The sequence below is a fragment of the Erpetoichthys calabaricus genome, chromosome 1 (assembly GCF_900747795.2).
Source record: "Erpetoichthys calabaricus chromosome 1, fErpCal1.3, whole genome shotgun sequence".
Taxonomy (NCBI): Eukaryota; Metazoa; Chordata; class Cladistia; order Polypteriformes; family Polypteridae; genus Erpetoichthys; species Erpetoichthys calabaricus.
Window position 1 is genome coordinate 262,698,449 of NC_041394.2, and position 27,704 is coordinate 262,726,152.

Below are 27,704 nucleotides of genomic sequence, written 5' to 3' on the forward strand. Positions count from 1 at the left end.
TTTACCATAGCAAGACTTGGTTTTATGTCAACTTGTGACAAGGACACCACTTATAGGAGTAAGCAACATGTGCATTGACTACAGTACCACTACTATTGATAAAAGGGTTGCTAGCTCCCTGAGCCTAAATATGGTCTAAGCTGCTTTAACTGTTTATATTTCCAGCCCACAGGATGAGTTGTGATAGCAAAGGTTGGTATTCCATTTCACACGAGACACTAGCTATAGTGGACACCAACCTCACCTATCAGGAAAACAGATTCAACTGAATGTGGCACATGTAAAAATTTAATGCAAAATCTGTTTCTGGCAAGGGCTGCAAATTTCCTAACACCTAAATTTTAGTGAAATTTAGTTGTTTTAAAGTGGCTCCGAACTGTTTCTGTGTCCCTTACTTGACTCAATACCCAATTACAATAAAAAATATGCAAGAAGCACTTGATATAGAATTTCTGAGGTATTGAAATATAGTTTCATAATTGTGCTTTTAAAACATTTTTGCTTACCAAACATCTGCAGATGTTACAAGGGTTGTCTTGTTGTCGCCATTCTGATTTATGCTTGTATTTAATGCCAGAATGTATGCACCCTTTGCAAAAAAATGCAGAAATAAATAAAAACAAAATAAAAAATAAACAATATAAATAAATATCCTCCATAAAAATGGCATGATATTTTAAAAATGACATATTTTATTGTAACTAATACATGGTAATTATATTGTGGCCATATTTAAAAAGTATGACATTATTATCATCTTAAAAATTTTTTAAATAATCATGTAAAATAAAACAGCCTTACTCTGACCTCACATTATAAACATTACAAATAATCAGTACAAACTAGAGAAATTTGGTTCCAGGTCAGGTCAGGTTGGGGAGCATGCACTGTTACAGAGTGTTGTCGCACCCACCACACGACGAAACAGCTCGCAATCCCAGTTGGCAACCCATCCCAGACAGACACGCGGCCCAGTCCTGCCCTCCAGAAATGACTATCTATCTTCCACAGCCAGGTGTTATGTGGGCATCCCCTTGGCCTGGTCCTCAACAATGAAGATCCTTTGAGCCAGATCACCCTCGGGGAATCACGCCACATGTCATAACTGACGCATCCTCACAATGCAGGTAATGTACTTCATTCAGGAGCAACCGCTCATTCAACACAAATCAAACCAGCAGTAACCAGGGATTCTCCAAAGAGACAGAATATGAAGGAGTCCAGTCTTTGTTTCAGGTCACTGGAACCATATAGAAAAGCATGAAGCACTAGGGCACTAAAGACTTGGACTTTCATCCTTTGGCAAAGATATTGCACACTGCTTTCCCCATGCTCTCCAAATCCGTATGCTGACTTCATAGGAACAGGCACCAGATATATGAACGTTGCTGTCGAGGTAAGTAAACTTCTCAACAAGGTCGACATTGTCTCCTCAAACATACACACTGCTGATGGTTGTGCCCAAGAGGTCATTAAAAGCCTGGATCTTGTTTTTACCCAGGACACTCACAAGCCCAGATGCTCAGACCCCTCACTCAGTCTCTCAGAGCCTCCATTGACGCCACAAAGATCACATCATCACTGGCAAAGTCAACATACAATACAATACAATACAGTTTATTTTTGTATAGCCCAAAATCACACAGAAAGTGCCGCAATGGGCTTTAACAGGCCCTGCCTCTTGACAGCCCCCCAGCCTTGACTCTCTAAGAAGACAAGGAAAAACTCCCAAAAAAAAAACCTAGTAGGGAAAAAATGGAAGAAACCTTGGGAAAGGCAGTTCAAAGAGAGACCCCTTTCCAGGTAGGTTGGGCGTGCAGTGGGTGTCAAAAGAAGGGGGTCAATACAATACAATGCAGTTCACAGAACAGAACAATTCCTCAATATAGTAAGAAATAAAAAATATAAATTATTAACATCAGTGAATCTTTCTTGACAAACAGATTCACCACAGCTGCTGGACCCCACGACCCTGCCCAACACTCAGTCCATGCAAGCATTGAACAAGGTTGGAGAAAGATCACACCCCTGACGAACCTCAGAATCAACTGTGAAGAATGCAGAATTTCTGCTTCCATTCTGAACATTACTCACAGGCCAGCTATGACATCCAACAATCTCAGTCTCAGGATGTCCCACAGGGCAGCTTGATCAACTGAGTTGAACACTTTACAAAAACAACAAAGGCTGCAAAGAAACTCTGTTGATATTTGCAGATAGTGCCAGGATGGAGATTTCTTAGATGTAAAACCAGTCTACTCCAATCACTGGTAGGTGAGCAAGTGATGACGGATCCTACTGAAGATGATCCTAGCAGGGACCTTCCCCGGCACCAAGAGCAGTGTTATCCCCCATAACTGCTGCAATCCGGGTGAACATCCTTCCCTTTCTAGACAGGGACAACAAGGACTGCTTGAAATGCCAGAAGGACAGCCTTACCACCAGCCTGGAGAAGTTCACCTCAGATACCACAGATCCCTGCAGCCTTCCCTACCCTCAGCTGATTCACCACCTGTGTAATCTCAGTGAGATTGGGTGGATCATACTAAATGGAGGATCAGCTTCAAGAACTGTGGACCCAGAGATGTCTAATGTCCTAGCTGGAGGATCAGCTTTAAACAGCTGCTCAAAGTAGCCATCCCAGTGGCTCACAACTGCAGCGTCATCTGTAAGGACTGTTCCACCCAGCGCTCTACCTGCGACTCTCCGTGGAATAGATTCGGATGAGCATAACGCTTCAATTCCTCTATAAGCAGGACTTGTGTTGCTAGATCATTAGTAGTATTTCACTTGCTCACAGACTCTAATAAATGCATCCTAATCTGCCCTCAGATGTGCCCCCTTGCAGCTGTCCTTCACTGTTCCCGGTACAGACTGGAGTTGGCACAAGCCGTGTACTACAACTCCTCTTAATAATATCCATAATTTGTTTTCACAAAAAAAAAAATTAAACAAACCTTAATGTTTACTTTAATCTTATGGGAAATTATGAAATGATAAGGAACAACTGAAATAAGTTTGAAAGCAAAAACTAAATCAACACACAGGTCAGTAAGATCACATTTTTAAGTATACATTAAGTACACTGTTCAGTACGGCACTGTTGAAATCAAACTTACACAAAAATTAAACATGTTGTATTAAGTTTGTAAACACACAATATTAACTATAAATATTTAAATATTTATTAAAACATTTATTTTATTTAACCATATTAGAATATTATTATTTGGACAGGCCACCTTTTATGACATGTTAAATTATTTTGCTCAAACTAGTGAGCTGGCAACCACGACTCATCTCAAACACAGATTGTTTGATAATGTTTTTTATTTCACTCAATTGCTGAGGAATAAACTAATGTTTAAGAAGATCATGCTGCTCTGGAAATTCCTGGTGCTCTACATGAAGTGTTGTTAGCTGGTTCATGTCTTAATTATGTCTAAAATTATGTGAAGTTTAATACCGATAAGTTTAAGCCTGGAGAATAAATAAATTAACACTGGACCTATTCTGTATGTTAAAAATGTATGATTTTTGTGCCCTATGTGAAGTGCAGACTTAAATAGTTGCCCAAAATCATAAAGTGTAAAATATAACCCACAATTCTTAAAAATGTGGGTAATGTGTATTTTCACCAATAATCTTATGAACACTTTATGGGAAGTTTATAATTCACCTTTGCAGTGCTGACAACACTCATGAGGTTCATTTTCAAAAACAGTGCAATCAAGAACTGGGCATGAGATCCTTGAGCAGACTATATTTCCATCCTGTAATGTAACAAAAATATAAAAAGATATACCACATAAATAAACAGTTATCTTTTAAGATTATTGAGCAATTCCTCCTACTGAAAAAATTAACCTTGACAATTAACCTTACGGTAAAGTAACGGGAAAAGGGAGGACAGGCTAGCTTACTCTGTACATGTGACAATAATGACTTATAAGCCTATATTAGCTATACTTATAAATACTTTTTAGTTAAATTGCTGAAATAAGTATAGTAGACTGTTCTGTTTGTGAATTATAAGGTATAAGGACATAGTGTTTTCTAACTCTAATGTGAATGTAATGAAAAGAAATAAGATTACACATAAAGTAAACATAGCACATAGCAAACTACACAACATTAACATTGATAGTCAAAAACTATAAGTCATAATAAAGAAGCCAAGTTTTTATATGTTATAAAAATTTTTTACTTCTTCCCTTTTGTTATTTGAACTTTCAATTTTCACATGCTTTCATTATCTTCCATCTACATCCTAACAGGTTTAACCCAACTAAGACCACAGGAAGCCAGGGCCTTACATTGGGGAAAGGAAAGAACTAGTCCTGGACAGAGAACCAGTTCATTGCAGTGCACACTGACATACAAATTTACCCAAACAGGCAAATTTAAAGTCTCCCGCTAACCTAACACAAATATTTTCGGATTGTAGGAAGAAAAGTACACTAAGAAGGCGTAATATAATGTGAAATTTTCACATAAATAGAGAGCAGGCCAGATTTTAAATCCACATTGTTTGAGCTATAACCAGCAGTGCTTTCCACCACACAAACATGACCCCAATGTTTATGGAGGAAATAAACAGTATATAGATACATAATTAAAGTAGGTCTGACTTTTGTGAGATGTTACGTTTACTTACATTGCAAGTGCACTGCTTACACATATCTCCGCTGGCCATAAAAGATATGCCATTTGGAATAAGTTGACCTTGGAAATCACAGTTTGAGCAGTCTCTGCAGCAGGATCCAAATGGAGGTTTAACATCATGGGTACAGAAGTGTGGACACTGCTGGATTTCTAAGCAAGACAGCTTGCCATTCTAAATGAAAAAAGAAGCATTTTTTTAACTGTAAATACTCCCTTTCCCTCTGATATATAATGGAAACAACCCTAAAAATCATATGACAGAAGCAAATGTGTGCTTCATAGATTTTAAGAAAGAAAATCACTTATGGATATATTAGTAGTGTGTAGAAAAATGTGCAATGATGTGAGAAGAACTGATTGATGTTAACATGTTAATTAATTATCAGTTTTACCTTTGGCAATGCCAGTGATTAATTAAATAACTTGGTAAGGTTCCTGCTTTATTTTCTTTATCTTTCTCTGTAAGAGGCGGCCTTCAGCTGTTAGGTGAATATCAAGGTAACTGAAGCACACTTATTTTAAAAAACAGAATAATACAATTTACTGATAAACAAAATGTTTATAGAAATATGATAACTGCAAATATATCAACATAGAGGACAGGATGCAAGATGTATGAAACAGATAGAAGAGACTGGCTATTTGCTGGCTATTTAGAGCTCTAATTTATCTTGAAACAAATAAACAGTTTTATGAAACCAAGCATTCAAAGATAATGTCCAATGCTTTAGAAGTTGTGTGTTGTTGCTCTGGGTTCCAGTGGAGGACTCTTCTTGCTTCGGTTTTTGTTACATGGTACTTTGTCAAGCATGTGTTGTGATGCAGCCTTCCTCAGCTCGATGTTAAGCTCTTTGCTGTGTCCTCTACAAGTTCATAGGGAACAGTGTTACTCTTTCTAGAAAAAGAGTGTAGGTACTCTAGTTCCCTTCTTGACATGACAGCTGTTTCTCAGTCTTCTCAGACTAGGCTCAGACACTGTCACTGAACTTGGCTTGGCAAAGTGGATCTACAGTAACAGGTAGTCCATGGTGTCCAGGCCCAAGGCTCTATGGTATGCAGCTTCCATACCATAGAAAGTGTGAGAGCATTTTGCACCACTGAGTGGTTGGCTTGTTACTCCAAAGACAGTGGCTCATCAGCTTTCAGCTCCCCAAAAGAGAGAGACTCCGGAGAATGTAATCCTCTCATTATCACACTTAAGGGCCCATCTTTTTAAATCAGTTTGTATCTCCCTCGCGATAGGTCTCCTTTTGTTACTATTCACTTTGTGCTGCATCGTTCCTTTAGTCAGGCATCTGGTTTCCCATCTTTTTTCCAACACCATGGCAAAGGCTTTCCTCCTCCATGAAGAACGCACTCTCGTCTATGATCCTGAGAATGTTTCCCTTTAGTTACCCGATTCTTTTTTCTGCTCAAAAGGGTCGAGTGTGGAATGGAAATTTTCAGTTTACAGATAACTGTCCTTTTAATATTATAAGAAAATGTGTACTTGACAGTTTTCAGAAACTGTATATGTGACCTTTAACATATATTACTGATGCTGACCTGTGTGAGCAGTTCAAAAGAATCTGACTTTACCAGAAAGCTGCCTTTACTAGAAATGTATTTTTATAAACTGTTCTTCCTGTTTTACGAATAAGCTAAGCTATGAACTCATCTATAACCGCCGTCTATTTTAAGCCCTAAAAGGCTCATTCCTTAATCTGCCTTTATATGAACTTGTGAAGTTTGCACACAATCAGCTGATATAAAAGAGCTGAACTCTTTCCTGTCAGCGCGCATGCTACTGACACTCCAGTCTAGGTATGCAAGAATAAAAGAAAGCTTATGAACATTTCTTCTGGTGTGAGACTCTGACTCCTTCCATTTTACGGGTCAACAATTCTTTCTTCCACAGATATGAATGCAGCTAGTTTTGAAGGAAGGTGGAACCTCTTGTGATTGGAGTGGGAAAGGCGCCATATAAATAAAATGTATTATTATTATTATTATTATTATTATTGGATAAAGGTTGCTTCTTGTTACAGATGCAGAGCCTGCTTATAGATTCATTATTTTGTCCATCACATCCAGCCAGAGTTCAGTTAGCGGTTACAAGCCTAAAATGAATGTCCATTGGGGAGCTTTTTTGTCTGAAGGAGTCTCTGTAGAAGTATCAGTTCAACCCTGAATTACACATTTGTTATTATCAAATGAAGTATGGAGCTGACCAAACTGCTGCTGCTACAAGCTGAAGTTCAGCCATTCACTCTGGAATGCAGGTAGGGGTGCAAATGTTTTTCTGTGCTTAATTTAAATCAGCTGTCTTAGCAGGCTTGGTGTGCAAGTAAAAGCCTAGAAAAATGGGCAATGCCCACTTTGTCATACTATTGTTATGTTTACAGAGCACTGTGAAATTTTTACTTTCATAATAGATTAACATATACAGTATAAATATATATTTATAGAATTTCACTTTAATATACAATGAAAAAACTCTCAATATCTTTTGTGTTTTACTGCTGGTTTCATAACTGTGGAATAATATCCATTCACCCATCCATTTTTTAAACTTGCATATTCCATCACAGAGTCGGAAGAAGCTGTCTTATTAAAACAGCGTCAGGCACATGGCAGTAACCAACTTTGAAGACATGAAAGTTTATTCCAAGGCAAACTCATTCACACAAGGTCAATTCAGTCACAAATCATATAGCACAGCAGATATACTGTACCCAAAGTAAAACCATTCCAGCATGTGGAGAATACTTAACCTCATAAAGACTGTGCAGCAGCAGCAATGTGCAATACAAAGTCACTTAAATGAATCTGCTGCATATTACAATTTGTACAGCTTAGTGGTAGATAATTAAAGATTTATCAAATATGACTGTACCAATCTACTGTAAGGGTGCTCCTGAAAACACATTTATTAATAAAAATGGCTGAGGTTCATTGACATGATTTAAATCTTAGTTTAGAAGCCTCAATTCTAAATTGTACAATCTAGAAAAAAATAGTTCAATGATTAACAAAAAGATGTAAATTATAGGAAGACTAGCAGTGCACAATGCCTGTTTAGTTAAACGGCCCAATGGTACAATGTAAGCTTGTCTGTTTCGATCACATTGTCCATTTAGAACCCCCTTTTCACTGGTTATGCTAAACCCTTACATCCCACTTTCTTTCTGCATCTTGTTGCTGTTGTTCATTAAACATTCCAGCCCTCTTGTAGATTCTGGTTGACATTACCCTGGTTGGCACCCTGTCCAGGATTGACTCCTATCTTATGATGCCCAAGGTGGTGGGATAGTCTCTCTACCTCTTAAGATCCTGAACTAGATTAAATAGGTTTGTTCCATTACACCAATTAGAAAGGCTTTACAAATTTCCAATAAATATGGAGTAGCCAATAGGTTTACTATTAACCTTCTCTAGTAAACTGCAGTAAATGGGTGACACAAATGTGCTCCATTAATATTTTTTTAACTCATGTAGAAAGAAACTGGCATTACCAAAATGTCTGTGACTATAGGTGGTAGAAAAGTCATACCCCTTTGCAAAGTGCATTGTTCATTGACCAGGAAAGCATTAACTTGGAAAAAGGAGATAATTCTCGTTTTGTTAAAATCTTAAATAAGCATATTCTTTACAATATAACATACCATACATGTGCATTTTTGACAGCCATCTGCAGTAGTAAAAGTTTGTTCATGATCATAAATATGTCCATCTACTTCACAAACTGTACAAAAATAAAACAATAAATAATAAATAAATGTTGATACATACAAAAATGCATGCAGTCAAATTTCTCAAATTAAATTTTTGATAGTTTACTATCAAGGCAAAAACTCTTATTGAATGTGTTTTCAATCTCATTGAAATCAAGTTGGAAAAGGGGAACAAAATTATATTGGTAATTACAAAAGCTTCTAAAATGTATAATATTTGATCCCTGTTCATCAACAAAATTTTTCTAATCAAATAATTGTAAATAGTAAATAACTTTGTAGTACTAACAGCTTAAGCTAACAGAGCCTTTTACAATGTTTACTAAGCATATTTTTTCCCAAATTGTCATTGCTGTATTTTATTAAAATCTATTTATTTCAGAATATTGCTCTTGTTATTTCAGCATTGATTCTGGTCTTTTCCTTTCAAATCTTCCTTTATTACTGTTTAAAGGACTTTGTGAAAAAAACCTTAGTGTACATGCTGCTATATAAAATGAATGATGGATAGAGAAAGCCATATTTGTTCAGAGTATCAAACCTTTTTACATTATTCATTCAATTGTTATGCTGTTTCAGGTCATTCACTACACTATTAAATTTTCAACAGAATTCTGCTAGAATGAAAGTAATACAAACTGTCATCAGTTACAATAATTTCAAAGATGCATGCTGAGAATAAATATATTACAAAATACAGTGGAAAATTTCAGCTTTAAATTAACACAGCAATATATGTGAGGTAGTATAATATATTTGTGTTTAGACAACCATGTATAATTTGTAAAAATGAAGCAACACAGAGTTCTGTAATTAAATCAAGCTGAATACATAATAATTTTAATAAGAACATAAATTAACTAATAAATATAAAATCATTAGTCGATCTCTTCATTTTTGTTGTACAGTGAGGTGTTTTTTTTTCTTATTTTAAAAATCAGTTTTTTTGTAACAAGTAACAAGTCAAAAACTCATACAAAGACCCAGAAAACAAATAAGAAAAGTTTCTGGTCATGAAATCAGTATTAAAATCATGTTTTAAGGTATTGAATTAGTGGTTTCTATTTACCTGGGCAAGACGGACAGCACTGGCCAGGTTTTCGAAAGGGATTTAAACAGGTGACAGTATGGCACTGTAGTGGAGAACATCTAACTAAACTGTCCTGCAATAAAAAAAAGACTACTGTAATATATAACTTTATTTTAATTTGCACATTACTGAGCCACTTTGATGTTCAACAGGAAAGCACATTGAAAGTAAAGTGGCAGTTTGTCTGAAAAAATAAACACATATCCAAATTACACCCCTGCAAATTCTTGTGTTCTTAGCTTTAACCAATTACTTTAAGCTCAATACTAGAAGAAACAACTTATAACCTAAAGATGGGCAAAAATAACAAAAAGTGAGTATGAACAGCCAGAATATTTAAATAAAAAGTAGACAATGCTACAATAAGAGTTTGTGCTTTTAAAATGCAAATAAAAAGTTGTGACATTCTGCTCATTTACATCATATGATGTTGACAGATCACTGACACTTGAACTTATGGTATAGCGGGTCCGCGGCTCAGAACAGATGGCCTGTTTTTTTTAAATAAATAATCACCGCACTCGCAGCTTAAGGTAGTGTGGCCAGAGCAGTTCCCCATGCACGATACGAGAATGGGCGTTTCCGCACTGAAGTGCACAGGTGCGTTATCGCCTATGTCCGTAATTGAAGCCAGGAGCGGCTAATCGCCACACCTGTGCCATGTCCATATTATAAATAGGAGAAGCGTGAGTGCGGAGGGGAAGAAAAAGATCGAAGAATGGAGGTCAATGGAAAGAAGAAGGCAGGAGGTGCAGAAGGCCGGTGTGAGAGACAGCAACCGAGAGTGAAACCCAGCGTGAGCGCCCTGGTCGCTGAGGAACCCGAGGCTCGGACTGGCAGGAGCTGTATGGAGCCGGGGGTCAGAAGGCTACCGGACCAGTGTAGAAGGCAGCTGCACCTGCAGATAGAGCAACTCCCCTGTTGCAAAGCTTGATGGTAGAAGCAGGGGAGCCGCCAAGTAGAAAGAAGAAGGCACCAGGTTTTATAAAGGGAACTGTTTCCAGCCATTGTTTTTAACCTCGTTTTAATGGATTTATTTATTTGGGATTTTTAACCACCACTTTTTGCACATTTTTAATGAATCATTTATTTATTGAAACATTCTTGAGCACTGCACTTTGGACACTGTTTTGTGTTTGTTTGTTTGTTTGTGTTTGTTTTAATAAAAGTATCTGCGTCTTGGGAACTGCACGTCTGACATTGTGGTCAGCAACACAGGAGCGCCACAAGGGACTGTACTTTCTCCGATCCTGTTCAGCCTATATACATCGGACTTCCAACACAACTCGGAGTCCTGCCACTTGCAAAAGTTCGCTGATGACACTGCTATCGTGGGCTGCATCAGGAGTGGACAGGAGAAGGAGTATAGGGACCTAATCAATGACTTTGTTAAATGGTGCGACTCAAACCACCTACACCTGAACACCAGAAAAACCAAGGAGTTGGTGGTGGATTTTAGGAGGCCCAGACCCCTCATGGACCCCGTGATCATCAGAGGTGACTGTGTGCAGATAGTGCAGACCTATAAATACCTGGGAGTGCAGCTGGATGATAAATTAGACTGAACTACCAATACTGATGCTCTGTGTAAGAAAGGACAGAGCCAGTTATACTTCCTTAGAAGGCTGGCATCCTTCAACATCTGCAATAAGATGCTGCAGATGTTCTATCAGACGGATGTGGCGAGCACCCTCTTCTATGCAGTGGTGTGCTGGGGAGGCAGCATTAAGAAGAAAGACGCCTCACGCCTGGACAAACTGGTGAGGAAGGCAGGCTCTATTGTTGGCATGGAGCTAGACAGTTTGACATCCGTGGCAGAGCGACGGGCGCTCAGCAGGCTCCTATCAATTATGGAAAATCCACTGCATCCACTAAACAGTGTCATCTCTAGACAGAGGAGCAGCTTCAGCGACAGACTGCTGTCACTGTCCTGCTCCACTGACAGATTGAGGAGATCATTCCTCCCCCAAACTATGCGACTCTTCAATTCCACCCGGGGGGGTAAACGTTAACATTTAACATTATACAAAGTTATTGTCTGTTTTTACCTGCATTATTATCAATCTTTAATTTAATATTTTTTTTTTTTTGTATCAGTAAGGTGCTGCTGGAGTAAGTGAATTTACTCTTGGGATTAATAAAGTATCTATCTATCTATCTATCTATCTATCTATCTATCTATCTATCTATCTATCTATCTATCTATCTATCTATCTATCTATCTATCTATCTATCTATCTATCTATCTATCTATCTAAGTACTTTTACACCATCCCTTTGCTCAGTTTGATTTGTCCCCATCAGACCAGTTCATCCGGTTACATTACCAACGGTGTTGGGTTCAGGGGCTCCCAAATCTGGAAGAGGGAGTGTGGAGCAGGACACATACCATCACAATACTCTTTGGTGCAAGCAAACAAAAACAAAAAAATGTAGGCCAATGAAGTTTCTCAATACTCTAATTTTGTTGGCAGAAAAGCTACAGTATACAGTATGCTGCATGGTCTAAATATATTATATTATAAAACTAGTATCAGTACACATTTGGTAAAAATAAATATTTTATAAATATCCCTTAAATGTAAAAGACTGAAGATGAATAAGGTATTGGTAATTTCATGATTTCTTCCATTTCCGTAACAAGATTTACAATTAAAAATAAAAAAGTTAAACAATAATTTTATTCCCTTTTATTTGAAATGTTTTCATGAAAGCTGAGTCACAGTGCCATAGTGGACCCTTCTCCACACTACGCATAAAATGATGGCAGGCCATAAACAGCTGGAAAAAAAACAAAAAATGGTCTGTATAGAATTTGTGGACAGTTACAAATTTCTTCACCTTTAATTTGAAAAATTATTTTGGAAAGAGGCTTACTTACTCTGAGGTAATGCTGGGCGGTATGACCAAAATTCTATATCACAGTATTTTTCAAAATGATACCGGTTTCACAGTATTCAACGGTATTTTTTTCCCATGCATGAGTGGATGTTGACCACATTTTCCACTGCAATTACTGCAGAAGACTGGCTAAGAATAACCTATTCCACTGTCATGAGAATTGTACATTGTACAAAAAACATTTTAATGTGCACACAAGTATTAATACAGGTTTGCATGGCCCCATAAAGTGATTTTCAATGGGGTGGTACTAATGAAGAGAAGGAATCACATTGCATGACAGTTGCAGTCAAAATATAGAGCCTTTTTATTGAACAAATTTTTGCAAACAACTTAAACTATAATTCTGACAACATATTTTCAACCATCCAAAGAGGCATTTAGACTTAGTAAAATATCCAGAGGTGCTTGTCACTTGTCAGGACATATATTTATGGGCCAGCAGGATAGGGGGTACTGTATTTTTTAACACTGCACAATGGAGACTTGGTTTTACTTTTGACTGTTTTTAATAAAAGCACTTGAGCACTTTCCACCATCCCCTGGCTTCAATGAGATTTGTCAGCTCATCTTGGTCATAACTATCGACGGTGTTGGTTCAACAGACTCCCATGTGGGAAGAGGGAGTCTGTAAGTGACCGGCATCGCCACACTATTACACAGTACCCAGGTAAATTACACAGTATTCAAGTATTGGGAAAAAAAGTGCTACTTGGCTTGTAGTATGATCCAGTACTATAGAAACAGCATTCACACATTTTAAAATAATAATGGTCCACATTCGACCTTTTAAAACCAAAGTATCTCCAGACAACAGACATGACTCCCTTTTTTGGCAAAAGTTCTTCTTCTATGTCATCATGTTCAATTTTATGTGCTACAGCTTCAGTTTTGGAATGTTCTCTGTCCATTTTCACCGCGCAATATCTCCACTAACGCATGTACTCCGTTGCATGTGTGTTTAGCGGTGTAGCAGTGAAAAAGGTTTCCCCCTTAAACAGTTTCCCGCTGCGCCACATTCCGAACATTGTTTAGGCTATTTAAACCGGTGTTGAGGTATAAGAAAAATCCATATCATAACAAAAATTGAAAACGGCTTTCGGTATGAACCGGTATACCTCCCAGCACTACTCTGAGGCTTACTTCTGGTTAAAAAATCAAAACATTAAATAACCCCTGTAAAATGTAGCATTTCAGGGAAGTAATAAGACAAGCCAAATTAAATTGGATGATCTATTTACAAGTTAATCATACGAAGAGAAAGTAAAACCACTAAAAAAAGAAAATGTACATATTTTATTTGCATCAGCATCTTTAGAACTGTTTAAAGAACATTTTTAAAGATAACATCCTTTGTCTCAAATATATACAAAATTTAATATAAATAAAATGTAAATAAGATACAAAATATATGTACTGTTTCTTTTATGTTCTCCGTATTTGGATTTTTCTTGGAATACTCTGATCATTCTCCCACAGCTTTAAGATATACAATCTATGTTTAATGAGGGCTGTAAATTATCCTGTGTGAGTATGAGTGTGTGTGAACATCAGATCAAATAAAACTAGCAAGCAATAAAAGCATTTAAAGGCAGACCAGTGAAAAATAGAGGCATGTTTCTTAACCCCTTAAGCTTTGTGGGTTTTTTGGCATTCTTCTTCTTCCTTCTGCTGCTCCCTTTAGGGGTTGCCACAGCAGATCATCTTGTTCCATATCTTTCTGTCCTCTACATCTTGCTCTGTTACACCCATCACCTGCATGTCCTCTCCCACCACATCCAAATCTTCTCTTAGGCCTTCCTCTTTTCCTCTTGCCTGGTAGCTCTATCCTTAGCATCCTTTTCCCAATATACCCAGCATCTCTCGTCTGCACATGTCCAAACCAAAGCAATCTCGCCTCTCTGACTTTGTCTCCAAACCATGCAACCTGACCCTCTAATATACTCGTTCCTCGTCTTAGCATTTTTAACTCTGACACCTCCAGCTCTGTCTCCTGTTTTTTGGTCAGTGAGGTATATATTAAGATAAATTCATTAGCATATACATCCATCCATCCATTTTCCAACCCGCTATATTCCTAACTACAGGGTCACGGGGGTCTGCTGGAGCCAATCCCAGCCAACACAGGGCACAAGGCAGGAACCAATCCCGGGCAGGGTGCCAACCCACCGCTGGAGCATATACATATACAGTAAATGAATATGGCCTGATCCCTCCTTTTACTTTACTCTCAGTCTCAGTATTTAAAAGCACACTCCTATCTTTACATTGACTACAAAGTATTACCACATAACTCATAAATGTGCATAAATCTATAAATTGGCTTACAGTTTAGTTTATAGTCAATTTCAAAAGTGCTCCTATTGAAAAAAGTACTGGAATTAGATCTAACTAAATAGTATTATGTCTTAAGATTTTAAAAAAATTCAACTTACCAAACATGAACAATTCATACATGGGTTGCTCATAGATAGGAAGATTGCTCCATTGACGTATGCTACCCCTTCATACTCACAACCTGAAAAGAATGAAAAAAGCAATTTAACAACTGTTTCAAATTACTTTTTGATTGACACCCTTTGATAATTTTAATAAGTCATTGTTGCATTAAATTTGAAGTTTTTTTTTGTGTTTTGAAAAACATTACACATATTAATGCATATGTTATTGCTATAAAGAAATCTGAGTTAGACTTCTTGGTAGCTGCAAACCGACAGGCTATACTATAGGTGTTTGGGCCTATATGACCAGAGAGTATAAAGACTTAATTAATTAACATATTAATAATCATATTCAGATAATTGAACACTGCAATAGCATATTTTATTGAGTGACATTTTTTACATATACAAGTTTCAAACTCCTGAAAACACCTGAAAATAACAGTAAGAATGTGATAGAAAAGAATTGAAAGCAGTCCATAATTTACCTATTTGTTTATTTTGAAGTGTTACAGGGCTAATTTAAACATTTCCAATTAGTGCTGGGTGATAAACCGGTTCATACCGAAAACCGTTTTTTATTTTTTTTATGATATGGATTTTTCTTATACCGCAACACCGGTTTAAATTGCCTAAACGACGTTCGGAACGTGGCGCAGCGGGAAACTGTTCAAGTGGGAACCTTTTTCACTGCTACACCGCTAAACACAGATTTGTTGCACTAGGGCTCTTTTTTTACTGCTACACCACCAAATAGGTAGCGGTAGCATAGGTATTGCGCAGTGAAATTGGACAGAGAACATTCCGAAACTAAAGCTGACGATAAAGTTGAACATGATGAACAGAAGAACTTTTGCCGAAAAAAGGAGTCACGTCCGTCGCCTGGAGATACTTTAGTTTTAAAAGGTCAGATGTGTAAATACTGTTTCTATACTACTGGATAATACTGCAAGCCAAGTTGTACTTGTTTTATTTGTTTTCAATACAGTGTAATGTACCTGGGTACTGTGTAATAGTGTGACGACATGTTGACTTTATTCTTGACATTTCCACTTTAATCTTGACGCTTATGACGAGAATAAAGTCGACATGTTGTCTTTATTCTCGACATTTCTACTTTATTCTCGCCGTTAATGTCAAGATTAAAGTCGACATGTTGACTTTATTCTCATAATTTGTCATTAAAGTAGAACATCGTAAGCTAAACTTCATCGTAAAATGAATATTTAATTTACTAGATTTTCTCAAACCCCATCATAAGTTATATAGCACATTAAATGCTTTGTGTTAAGTGATTCTTAAACTGACTTCTTCTTGCACTAAGAGGAGGCACCGGCAGCGATCGCCGCACAGAATATATTCACTTCATGATCTTCCTGCTCTCTGAACATTTAGAATGCTAAGATAAATACTTAATATAATTTTCATGGTGAAATGCATTAAAGCAGGGGTAGGCAACGTCGGTCCTGGAGTGCCACAGTATGTGCAGGTTTTTGTTCCAACCCAGTTCCTTAACGAGAACTCAATTATTGCTGATGAAGCACATATTGCTTAAGTGACATTTTAATGCTTCATTTTAGTGGTCTCGCTTGTTAAGGTTCTCCAACCTTAATTGCTTATTTCAATCTTAAACTGCTGCATTCAGTGTTTTAATTGCTCCTTATTAGCAATAAGATGTAAAAGACAAAGCAGCCAGCAGTTCTCCAGCTAGCTTTTTTCCAATTACATCTGTGTGTGTTCATCATGCACAGTTTGATTTAATAAAACACTTAATAGAAAAATGTGACAGACTGAAAATGATCTGTTTTAGGCTTCAAATCATTTGGATGATATCCTTGGAAAGGAAAAAAATCTACGATATAAAAGCCTTACATTGCACAGACTAACAAGCCATAAAATTAAATAAGGTCTGAGATTGGCAATGATTGGTTTCTAATTAAGCAATTGGGTTGAATGAAAACCTGTAGCCACTGCGGCTCACCAGGACCGACATTGCCTACCCCTGTTTTACATCTTATTGCTAATAAGGAGCAATTAAAACACTGAATGCAGCAGTTTAAGATTGAAATCTAAAATGAAGCATTAAAATGTCACTTAAGCAATATGTGCTTCATCAGCAATAATTGAGTTCTCGTTAAGGAACTGGGTTGGAACAAAAACCTGCACATACTGTGGCACTCCAGGACCGACGTTGCCTACCCCTGCATTAAAGCATGCATTAATCATATGGGGGCACGGCGGCGTGCCTGCCTTGCATTTGCATGTTTTTCTGGTGGGTTTACTCGGCGTGCTTCGGTTTCCTTTCAAAGTCATGTAGGATGTGGGGTTTTGTTGTGCTATATTGACCCTGCTAGTGTATGTTTTGCTTGTATTCATCCTGCGATGTGCTGGCGACTCGTTCAGAGATGGGCGCAACTCTGAATGGATGGCATAATTAAACATGTATAACGAAGATATTTTTAAAGTTCTGAACACTCCGTGGGCTAAGTTTATAACTAGTTTTAATTTCACATGGTTATGTGGTGAAAGAAAAAGGAAGGATAGGAACTTGGGTTTTGGTACGTCAGATAGAGACAGCATGCATGCAATAAAGATAGCCCGCTCAGAAGAGCATGCATTGAATTCTGTGTTCGTGTCTCCGACCAGCAGATCACAAACCCAACATTTACACAATATTTAAGTTAAACCTGTGTGATAGCTATTCATACATCCAGTTTTTTGGAGCCTCGTCACACCTGCCATAAAGTTCTCTACACTGAACATACACCTGGGGACCCCTTACTGCGATGGAGCAGCACTACCGCCTCACTACCGTGCATGTGTAATACCTGCTTTAATGCATTTCATCATGAAAATGATATCAAGTATTTATCTTAGCATTCTAAATTTTCAGAAAGCAAGAATATCATGAAGTGAATGGATTCTGTATGGTGATCGCTGTCTTCTCTTAGTGCGGAGGAAGTCAGTTTAAGAATCGTAGTGATTAACCACTGGGTCGGGGAACGTAACACAAAGCATTTAATGTGCTGCATTAATTTATGACGGGGTAAATTAAGTAATTGATTAAACATTGATTTTAGGAAGAAGTTTAGTTTACGACATTCTACTTTAATTATGAAGTAAACTATGAGAATAAAGTGGAAATGTCGATTTTAATCTCAACATAAACGGCGAGAGTAAAGTGGAAATGTTGACTTTGTTCTCGACATATAGTTTGTTTTTTTCTTCCCAGTATAGCTTAGCTTGAAACAAGGTCCATATTAATGCAGTTTGCCTAAATGATGGTTCAGTTGGTAAAGATGTCATCACCAAGTTGCACTTGTTTTATTTTATTTTAATTTGGTGAATACTATGTAATGCACCTGGGCTTGAAGTCTTGAAGTAATAGTGCAACTATCAGTAATAATACTATTATTTATTTTATTGTTATTATTTATTAGTTTAAATATTATGCAGTTTAATGATGATAAAGTTGTTTAAAAAGTCACTTTAACGTGTCAGTGGACAGAGATTGTTAACATTAACAGAAAGTGTAGTTGGTTTACAAAAAATATTTACTATTTATTCCTTTTCTAAGACATATTCGGTGCAATACAATTTTTGACAAGCACTTCTGGATATTTTACTAAGTCTAAATGCCTCTTTTTATGGTTGAAAATATGTTGTCAAAATTATAGTTTGTTTTTGCAAAATTTGTTCAATAAAAAGGTTCTATATTTTGACTGCATCTGTCATGCAATGTGATACCTTCTCCATTAGTGCCACCCCCTTGAAAACTATCACTTTATAGGGCAATGCAAAACTGTATTAATACTTGTGTGCACATTAAAATGTTTTTTTTGTACAATGTACAATACTCTTGACAGTGGAATAGGTTAATCTTAGCCAGTAATTGCAGTGGAAAATGTGGTTAACATCCACTCATGCATGGGGAAAAAAATACCGTCGAATACCGTGAAACCGGGATAATTTAGAAAAATACCGTGATATAGAATTTTGGTCATACCGCCCACCCCTACTTTCAATATTAATTCACAACAAAGGTCTTTTTGGCAATAATTTTAAATGTTTAAATTAGTAGAACAGTGGACCAGGTCTTTACCCTCATGAAGATTCTAGAGGTGGCATAAGAGTACACTTAATCAGCCAACATGTGCTTTGTGAACTTAAAAAAGGTGTATGACTTTGTTCCCCAAAGGATTATGTGGTGGGTGCTGGGAGAGTTCAGGGTTCCAGGGGTCCTAATTGCTATACATATCTGTAGTGGTGAAGAAGGAGCTGAGCCAGGAGGCAAAGCTCTAGATTTACCAGTTGATCAATGTCCCTACCCACACCTATGGTAATATGATTTGGGTAATGACCAAAAGGAAAAGACTGTGGGTATAAGTGGCCAAAACAAGCTTTCTATGTAGGGTGGCTGGGCTCTCACTTAGAGATATGATGAGAAGCATCAACATTTGGATGAGACTAGGAGTACAGTCGCTGACCCTCCTCATCAAGAGGAATAAATTGAGGTTGTTTGGGCATTGCATACAGATACCTTCTGGACACCTCACTGTGGAGCATTTATGGGCATAACCAGCTGGGAGGAGACCGTATGGCCTGGGAACTCCTCGGAATCTAACAGCATGAGTTGGCAAGTGTGGCTGAGTATGGGCCTCACTACTAAGACTGTTGTCCCTGCAAGCCGGTCTCTGATAAGTGGTTGAAAATGAATAAATGAAAAATCCGTATTGATTTAATTTTTGCCCCACTATTTTAGACTCTTGCTGACCTTGCACATCCTAGAAGGCAGATGTCTACTCAGTGTGGCCCCCTGACATTTGTCTCTATGATGCAAACACAGAGGTTTGATGGTAGAGAATAGAATGATGCCACATCACTTCCAGTTGTAGAGATCAGGTTGAAACTTATCATGTAGAAAAGCCACAAAAGAGCCAATTAAAAATATTTTTTATTATTAATCTAGGTCAGGAATATGTGGAGCCAGGGCACCCTTTCACACTCCCCTGCACTCACTCACATAGTGTTAATTTAAAGTTGCCAACCTGGCACCCCATCCTGGGTTGTTTCCGACATTATTCCTAATGCTGCTGGAAAAAGTTCTCTGCAACCCTAAATTAGTTCTTCAACTTAGCAATAACCTATAAGCTATGTTTATGTGAGGCAATCCACAAATTCCCAATAAAAATATTTTTAAAATTATAGGAAAAGTTGTTACATATAAAAACACATTACCTTGACGACAGATAGGACAACATTCTCCAGGAGGTAGATAGTGGTTCAAGCATGGTAATTCTGGACAAGTAAGGGTCTCACATTGTACACTGCCATTCTAAAACAGACAAAAATGGTCAGAAATCAGATTATATGTTCTTTTGTTAGTATTTTATTTATTTATTTAAAAAAACACTATTGCAAAATAATTGGAGCATTGTTTGTGAGAACTGTAATGCTGTTCAAATGCCCAGTAGACTGAATGCAAAACAATTAATAATTTACCATTTTTCTGTGTAAGACCAGTCTTAATTAAGGAATATAAAAACAGCCCTAGTACAGTATTTATTTAAAGTGCTATCCTTAAAGTCCTTAACTTTTTATTTACTTGTAAAATTTTATAAATGCAGGCATTGTACATTTTATAATGTACAATAGTGCTAATGCACTATTAATCAATTAAGTTTAAAAGCAAATTATTAGGCACAGAAATATAAAACTTGTGGAAACCTACTTACATTTTCAGATTTACTTGTAAGTTAAATTATGCCACTACCACTCTTCACAGCTCTGGTGAAGTACTTTGCTCAAATTCCAGTTGTATCAATGTTTGCACATTGGTCCAAAAATGGTGTGAATTAGTTGGAAACTGTAAATTGGACCAATATGAATGAGTGCGAGGGGGTGTGAAAGAGAGTTAGCCCAGCAGTAGACTAGCTACCTTTGCTGGTCTCTGCCTTTCGCTAAATGTTAATAAGAATTGCTCCATGACCACCTGTGACCATTTTTTGAAATAGATGGGTTGGGGAACTTAACAAATGATGAATGAACTAAAAGAGTATTAAACAAACAGATGATTTTACTTTGCAAAATCATTTTTAATAGTTGTAATGAATGTTCAAAATTAACATATACCAACACAAAATATATCAAATGAATTTTGACTTAAATCTTTAACATACCACCTACCCTACAGGTGCATCTAGTACACTGGTCAGCTTGGAAACTCTGTCCATTTCGTAGTCTGTGCCCATTGTAAAAGCAGCCAAAACATTCCGGACAACATTTATTCCGGGGAATAATGGGATGCTGACAGCTAGTTGGAATGCATTCTTGTTTGATGCAATTGACATTTCCATTCTGTGAAAATAATTCAAAATGCATATATTGAAAAATACAGTAACTGTAATAATATTTATATATTTTTTTGTTTGTTTATTTTATCAAACCCATGTATACTAGGCACCTTACAGAAGTGCACTATACTCACAGTACATTTGACAGATGCTATAATACAAACCTAAAGCAATACAGAAAAAAATTAAAGTATATAAAGCATAATACTACAGGTTGCCCTAAGATAAGATAAAACCTAGCAGCCTAACAGATCCCTAATTTCTCATGGTTGAGTAGAAGACTGCAGCTGTGAATATCCAGAATAAAAGCAGAGGTATATAAAGCCCAAAGCAGTCCCACATTGCTTTGCAAAAAGATATGTCATCAGGATGCAACTGGATATCAGTAGACCGGGAGATAATCAGATGGCCATGACAATATGCTTATTAGCTTTTCAATCCAAGTGGAAAACATAAAACCTTCTCCTTGAGCTGTCTGTGCTGTGAGACCTATTGTAATGAGCACATTACATCTAACATATTATAGTTACAGTTTTTATACCACTTTATTGATATTTGTGATCTCTTCTTGGGCTTTTGCATTAAAGTCAGTCTTGACAGGAACTGTTCCAAAACCCGAAACCTTTTGAGCACTGATATATCTTCACTTATATTCTCTGCAATTTTTTTACTGCTGAGTGAATGTGAACAACATATGTGCAGATTCCAAATTGATTTATTCATTCTCTGCATGGAGGGTGAGTTGTCCTCCATGAAGCACCATGAAGACAGGACACATGATTGACAACTGGACCTGGGTTAACCTGTGAAGCACTGCAAGACTCTGCTGTGTGGCAATTTCAATATGCTGCACTGGGATTTTAGGAGCAAAACAATAATATCTGTGCTATGCATTAATGGAATGTCACTGCTTACAGTTAACAAAAGCAGCTACATTCTAGATACTGTAGGTGCCCTTATTGCAATATATAATAAGTGCAGTAAATTGCTCTAATTATGTTTGGAAAACTGGACACTGCTGCAAATTGCCTTTTTAAGTTGGCAAAAACATACTATGTGTTATGCATGTACACTCACACCATATGAAATTTGAATGTAGCAACTCATCAGTCAGTTAATGGCTTACAGCATATCAAGCATGGCGGGGCAGAAGCTTGACTGATATACTCCTGTCCTGTTGGCTAGATCCCTGAAAAGTGAAAACAGATAGCTGATATAAACTGATAAATAACTAAAAAAGTTCTTCAGTGCAAATATGGAGAATTGTCCCTCTTAAAAGAGAAGTAAATTACAGTCTTACATCATATTTATCACTTTTCAGGTGTAATATGTTTGTCATGCTGATGTACATTTTAATAGTGTCTTGGTAATATGAATCATTATACACATGAGTTGTCATTTAGCCAGTTTGGCATTATTTCTCTTCTTGATTAAGGTTGTCTTCAAGATATCTAATTATACATATATGCAAATATCCCAAAATCTGAAAATATTATCATAATAATTATTGTTGCTTAAACCATCCCTAAGAAAAGGAATATTGGTAGCTGGAGAAATGGTTGGAGGCTGCTAGTCTCCCTTCCTTTTTCACTATTCACACTTTTAGATCAAATTTCATTTAAAAAGTGTTAAGGGAGTCACAAACCTGAACTATATCAGGTGATCTAAACAGAATCTGAGGAAACTTTTCAATTTCAAGGTACAAGGTTTCTTATGTTCTATTTTAAATGCACCTCCCCTTAATTTTCATGATTGTCGCCAGGTACACAATTCAAAATTTACTTAAGAAAATTCTAGATGATTTTTACTGAAGCCTTTGAGAATTCTGAATGATGGGAAAGGAAAGATGTGTAGGATTTTGCATACCATTAAGTACATGAATATTCCAGTGACTGTTTATGAAATTTAATTTAACATAGCATACCTGGATCCTTTGCAACCTTTTGCTTTTCAATTTTAGACTTTGTATGCACTTGTAGTTTTTATTTGTAATATGTAAATTATTTTCAACAAATATATTAATTGATGGCCCCACCTCCATCTTATTTTAGCTGGGAGACTCAATATTATCAAATTGAGAATCCTCCCAAAATTGACTATATTTCCTTCAGAACAACTCTATACATATCAATAAATCATTCCTTAAGAAGTGAGACTCAATTGTAATAACGTTTATAAGGAATATAAAATGATTAAATCATTAAATCATTAAAAAGATGACTCTACAGAGATCTAAATCTGAAGGAGGCATGGCACTGCCTAACTGTTATTGACTACGAGGTAAAAAAATATTGCAAACTGGCCAAAATGATCAAAATTAATTGTGCTACATTACTCATGGAACTGAAATGTTGCCCTAAATTTTCTTTGTATGTGTTGCTCTGTGCTCCAGCCTACACTAATTATCATCAGTTTATCAGCAACCCAGTGTTTCATCATGTAGTAAATTAACCAATGACGGACACATCCTAAGGCAAATTAACTTTATTTGTTTCCTATATATATGACGATAACCTATTTCATTCTTCTTTAACCTAAGTAATATTTAATCTATGCACGTTTACAGGGAATGCAAACATACATACTATAAGAAATCTGACAAACGAGACGAGACCTTTCAGTCCATTAGGATCGTTTATTTAGCTAATTGCTAATCTGTTCCAGTATCTCATCTTAAAGGCTGAGAAGGTTTCTGGTTCAACTTCATGTCTTAGTAGTTTAGCTATATCTCTGTATTAATAGGATACTTGTATTTTTAAGCTATTATGCTCTAAATTTAACCTTCCAGTGACACATTTTTTCTTCTATATACAGGTTAAAAACTTTGCCAAATGCAACCTTCCTAACTTAATCAACTTTCACCAGTATTCATCCCTGAGATGATACTGATTAGTGTGGATGAAGTTTCAGACAGCCACTCTAGAGTAAATCAAAAAAATCTCAAGGGACTTACTCCTTAATAATCTTTGGGGAAGGCAAAGGAAATTTATTAATTAAAATAGAATTCAGACATTCATAATATACAGTATATTCTACTAAAACATGTGACAAGCATGCAACAATTCAATAAAATATTGTTCATTGTTCACATATCTCATTTAAAATGTCTAAAAATGCAAACTGGGCAAGATTCAGCCTGTAAGTGATGTCTTCCTCCACCAACATCACTAGGTCATGTATTCGTAAACCTCTCAGATAGCCTTTGATCACTCCTAACATTTTTATAACAATATCTACAGTAGTACTATATATATTACTATATATATATTATATATTATATTATATTATAGTACTCAGTTTTATGGTGTCTTGTGCTTGCAATGTTTTGTTCAGTTTTACTGAGGTGTTCTTTGTTATTACATTATGTTTTTTAAATAAAAAGATAACATTAAACATAATTTCATCATTATTCTGATGATGCCATTTCATTTTCTGTTTTCTAGTGGCTCAACACCATTTTGTGACAATCGTCTGAATGGTCATCGTCATACTGATTATTATTGTTAGTGTCCATAGCTAGCCACAAGACACAGTGGTGATACGACATATCAAATCATCACTCCCACCTATAAAATATGGCAGCATGCTGTTCCTGAAATCCATGTATTGAAAACTCTTCAGCTTCAAAACAAAACTTTAGTATTTCAGTTGCAGAGACGTGAAAATAACACTGAGAGAAGAATGCTTGTTTTGTTAGTTGACCTTGATTTTTGGTTAGGGTTTTGGTTTTGTCATTTATCCTCTTTCTAACTTCTGGAATATATGATCTCCTGCCTGTCCCAGGCCTACTTGCTGCCCTGTCCTGTCTCCTCTGTTATCTTCCTTTCCTTCAGAATAAAGAGATCTGAAATGTGATTGAAAAAAGACTTCTATTGGTACTTCTCTCTGTTTTTGCCTCAGTTGCCTCTGTTTTGTCAGTCCTGGCTGCTTTATCTCCTGATCGCACCACCTTGATTTTCTGCGATCACAGCAATAAGCAGTCCAGACATTAAGTATTTGTGTGGTTGGCAGGCATAGATTTGTTTTAAACCTTTAAATCCCCCAAAACTTTTGTTATGAGTATAGCAAAAGAAATGTAAAATGAAACCTTAATTTTAACATATTTTATACCTACTTCAATATGAATAAGGTTGGAACTAAAATCATTTAGACATAAAAAACAGTGCCTATCCCTCAATGATTTAGGAAGACACATTTTACAGTAAGACATTACTATTCCAAAAATATGTTCATAACCTCTGTTTTATAGCAAATACTCATTCTAATAATAGCCTAGTCTCCCATGTCTTTTTTCATGCTGTTGAGTATGTGGACTTTAATATATGATTTTTAAAAAATAATTTTCTTTTTTTAATTTCTTTAAATTTACAAATTTCCCTTTCATGTCCATGACAGCAGCAACTAGAAACCACTATATGCATCATGTGAAGACACAAAAAATGAACAGTATTTGACTTTGGGGAAAATGCAGTTCTATGCAGAATCTTTTGCAAAAAAGCAGATCCTGAATTGAAAAAACAGGAATGAGATGAATTTATGTACTTTATTTGAAAATAATCAAATATTCATATTTTACCAGGCAAGAACAATTACTGCAAGCATCAGGTTCCCATGTTTCTCCATTCTTCCTTCCATCAATACAATCTGAAAGAATAACACATAACGTTTTTTTTTTAATTTATGAGAAAAAAAATTCTGTGATGATTTGAACTAATTAATTCTATCTTAATGCAAGTATTTATGCTCTGAAGAAGACATATCAGGCTTAACTAACCTTCACAAACTGGACAACATTCTCCTGGCCGTTTCACAGGGTTACCACAAGGAACATCATTGCATTGTGTTGTTTCACATGTTACATCTCCACTCTGTAAAGGGAGTAATGCAATTTATCTAGTGGCTTTGAATAACACCTACTTTAAACCTACTTTAGACTAGTTTCCTGTGTTATTTATTTTTAAGTTTTTTAGTTTAAAACACTATCCTGAATGGGAAATATTTTAATTTCACAGTTAGTTTGGTGGACTGCTTTATCATATATAACAAGTAAAACAAAATTCATTCCTCCATTTGCCCTCAGTATAAGCAAGCAACACTACAAAATTATCTTATAATTATATCTTATAATGACATGTACAGCATACATTATACAATGATACAATATAAATATCTGTGTTAAGAACAAGAAATGATTGAATAATTTAAACAAAACCACTAAACAAGAAGAGAAAGAGGATTCAGTGATGAACAAAAATCTCTATTCACTTCTACCAATACACAGGAACAAAGCTCATGGTGTATACTACAGCTCAGAGGTGTCTGTTTTTTATAACTAGTGCCCATGATCAAAGAAAAATAATAAAAGCACAAGTTGCTGCCAAAAGAAAAACACAGGAATCATTAAGCAAATCATAAGAATAAATGATGAAATACTGAATCTCAACTTATATTTGTAAATGCTTATAATGTAGGATGTTCCAATTAAACATTTTACCATTTAATGCGATTTTTATTTCAGGCCTCATTAATCGGGTTATTGACACCTATAATTTACATTTTTGCTGCCCATATTCTTCTAGGAATATTCCCTGGAATTTTATGACTATGTAGCAGAAACAATAAGTCATGAATATGCATTGAGTGCCACTGAAGTCTTTTTACTCCTAAGCATTATACAATGCAAAGATAGATATTCTTGACAAAGACTGTCATTAGCTGTTAGATGTTAGAGTCTAACATTAACTCTATTGATGAGCTCACTGAACTGTTTGAATTTTAACCTTCGCAAGTAATACTCACCAAGCACACGCATCTTACACACTGATCAAAGTTGAAAGACTCCCCATTATCATATCTTTTGCCTTCATAGATGCAACCTTAAAATACATAAGCATTATTATATTGCATGACCATCATAAATGCACAATAAGCTTTACAAACTTTGGTCCAAATTATTTGGAGGACTTGAAATCCTAGGGCTATTTTAAATGTCAAATACAGTTTTTTTTTTTAATTCAACAACACCCATATTGACACCTTGGCTGTACATTTTCCATTGTACATTTGGTTTACAGCTCAATGATAATTCCAAAACAATTCACTGTGTTTTTATAATGCCACCAAACTGGTAAGAACTTAAAACACTCTTCTAAAAGTTGTCTAAGATCTCTATAGTTAATGATTTGAAAAAATACTAACCCCAGTTCTACTTCAGCACTCATGCATGAAAACGTTCTTCAGACTATAGTATTCTACTGTACAAGTATAAGAAATGCATTTAACAAAGATGTCTTTGGAGCACCCCATGAACCTTACACTGTAATCACTCTCAGGTGTGCTAACAATCCTTTGTTCGGAAAAGCCTTTATAGTGTATGAATATTCAAGAGAATATTTAGCATACAGCCAATAACATTTTAACTTAATAAAAATAGGTCCATATATGAGACATTAGATCTTCTTGTATGAGGTTATATAGAGAGATACATAAGACTTAATTCCAAGCCAGGTGCAACCTTTAGAGCAGTTAGACAAAAGGCAAT

At 36.1% G+C, this 27,704-nt stretch overlaps 1 protein-coding gene across 2 annotated transcripts in view; it reads right to left on the reverse strand.

Annotated features, from left to right (window-relative positions):
• kcp (kielin cysteine rich BMP regulator) overlaps positions 1–27,704 on the reverse strand; it is a 273,671-nt gene that overhangs the window by 144,547 nt on the left and 101,420 nt on the right. For both annotated transcript variants that reach the window (XM_028814659.2, XM_051930227.1), the window contains 11 exons: positions 26,963–27,039; positions 25,938–26,031; positions 25,740–25,807; positions 20,997–21,167; positions 20,049–20,145; positions 14,805–14,887; positions 9,448–9,541; positions 8,310–8,389; positions 4,658–4,837; positions 3,680–3,773; positions 507–589 (listed from right to left, as the gene is read on the reverse strand). In XM_028814659.2, the coding sequence (XP_028670492.1) occupies positions 507–589; positions 3,680–3,773; positions 4,658–4,837; positions 8,310–8,389; positions 9,448–9,541; positions 14,805–14,887; positions 20,049–20,145; positions 20,997–21,167; positions 25,740–25,807; positions 25,938–26,031; positions 26,963–27,039 (1,121 nt within the window). The remainder of the gene's footprint in view (positions 1–506; positions 590–3,679; positions 3,774–4,657; positions 4,838–8,309; positions 8,390–9,447; positions 9,542–14,804; positions 14,888–20,048; positions 20,146–20,996; positions 21,168–25,739; positions 25,808–25,937; positions 26,032–26,962; positions 27,040–27,704) is intronic.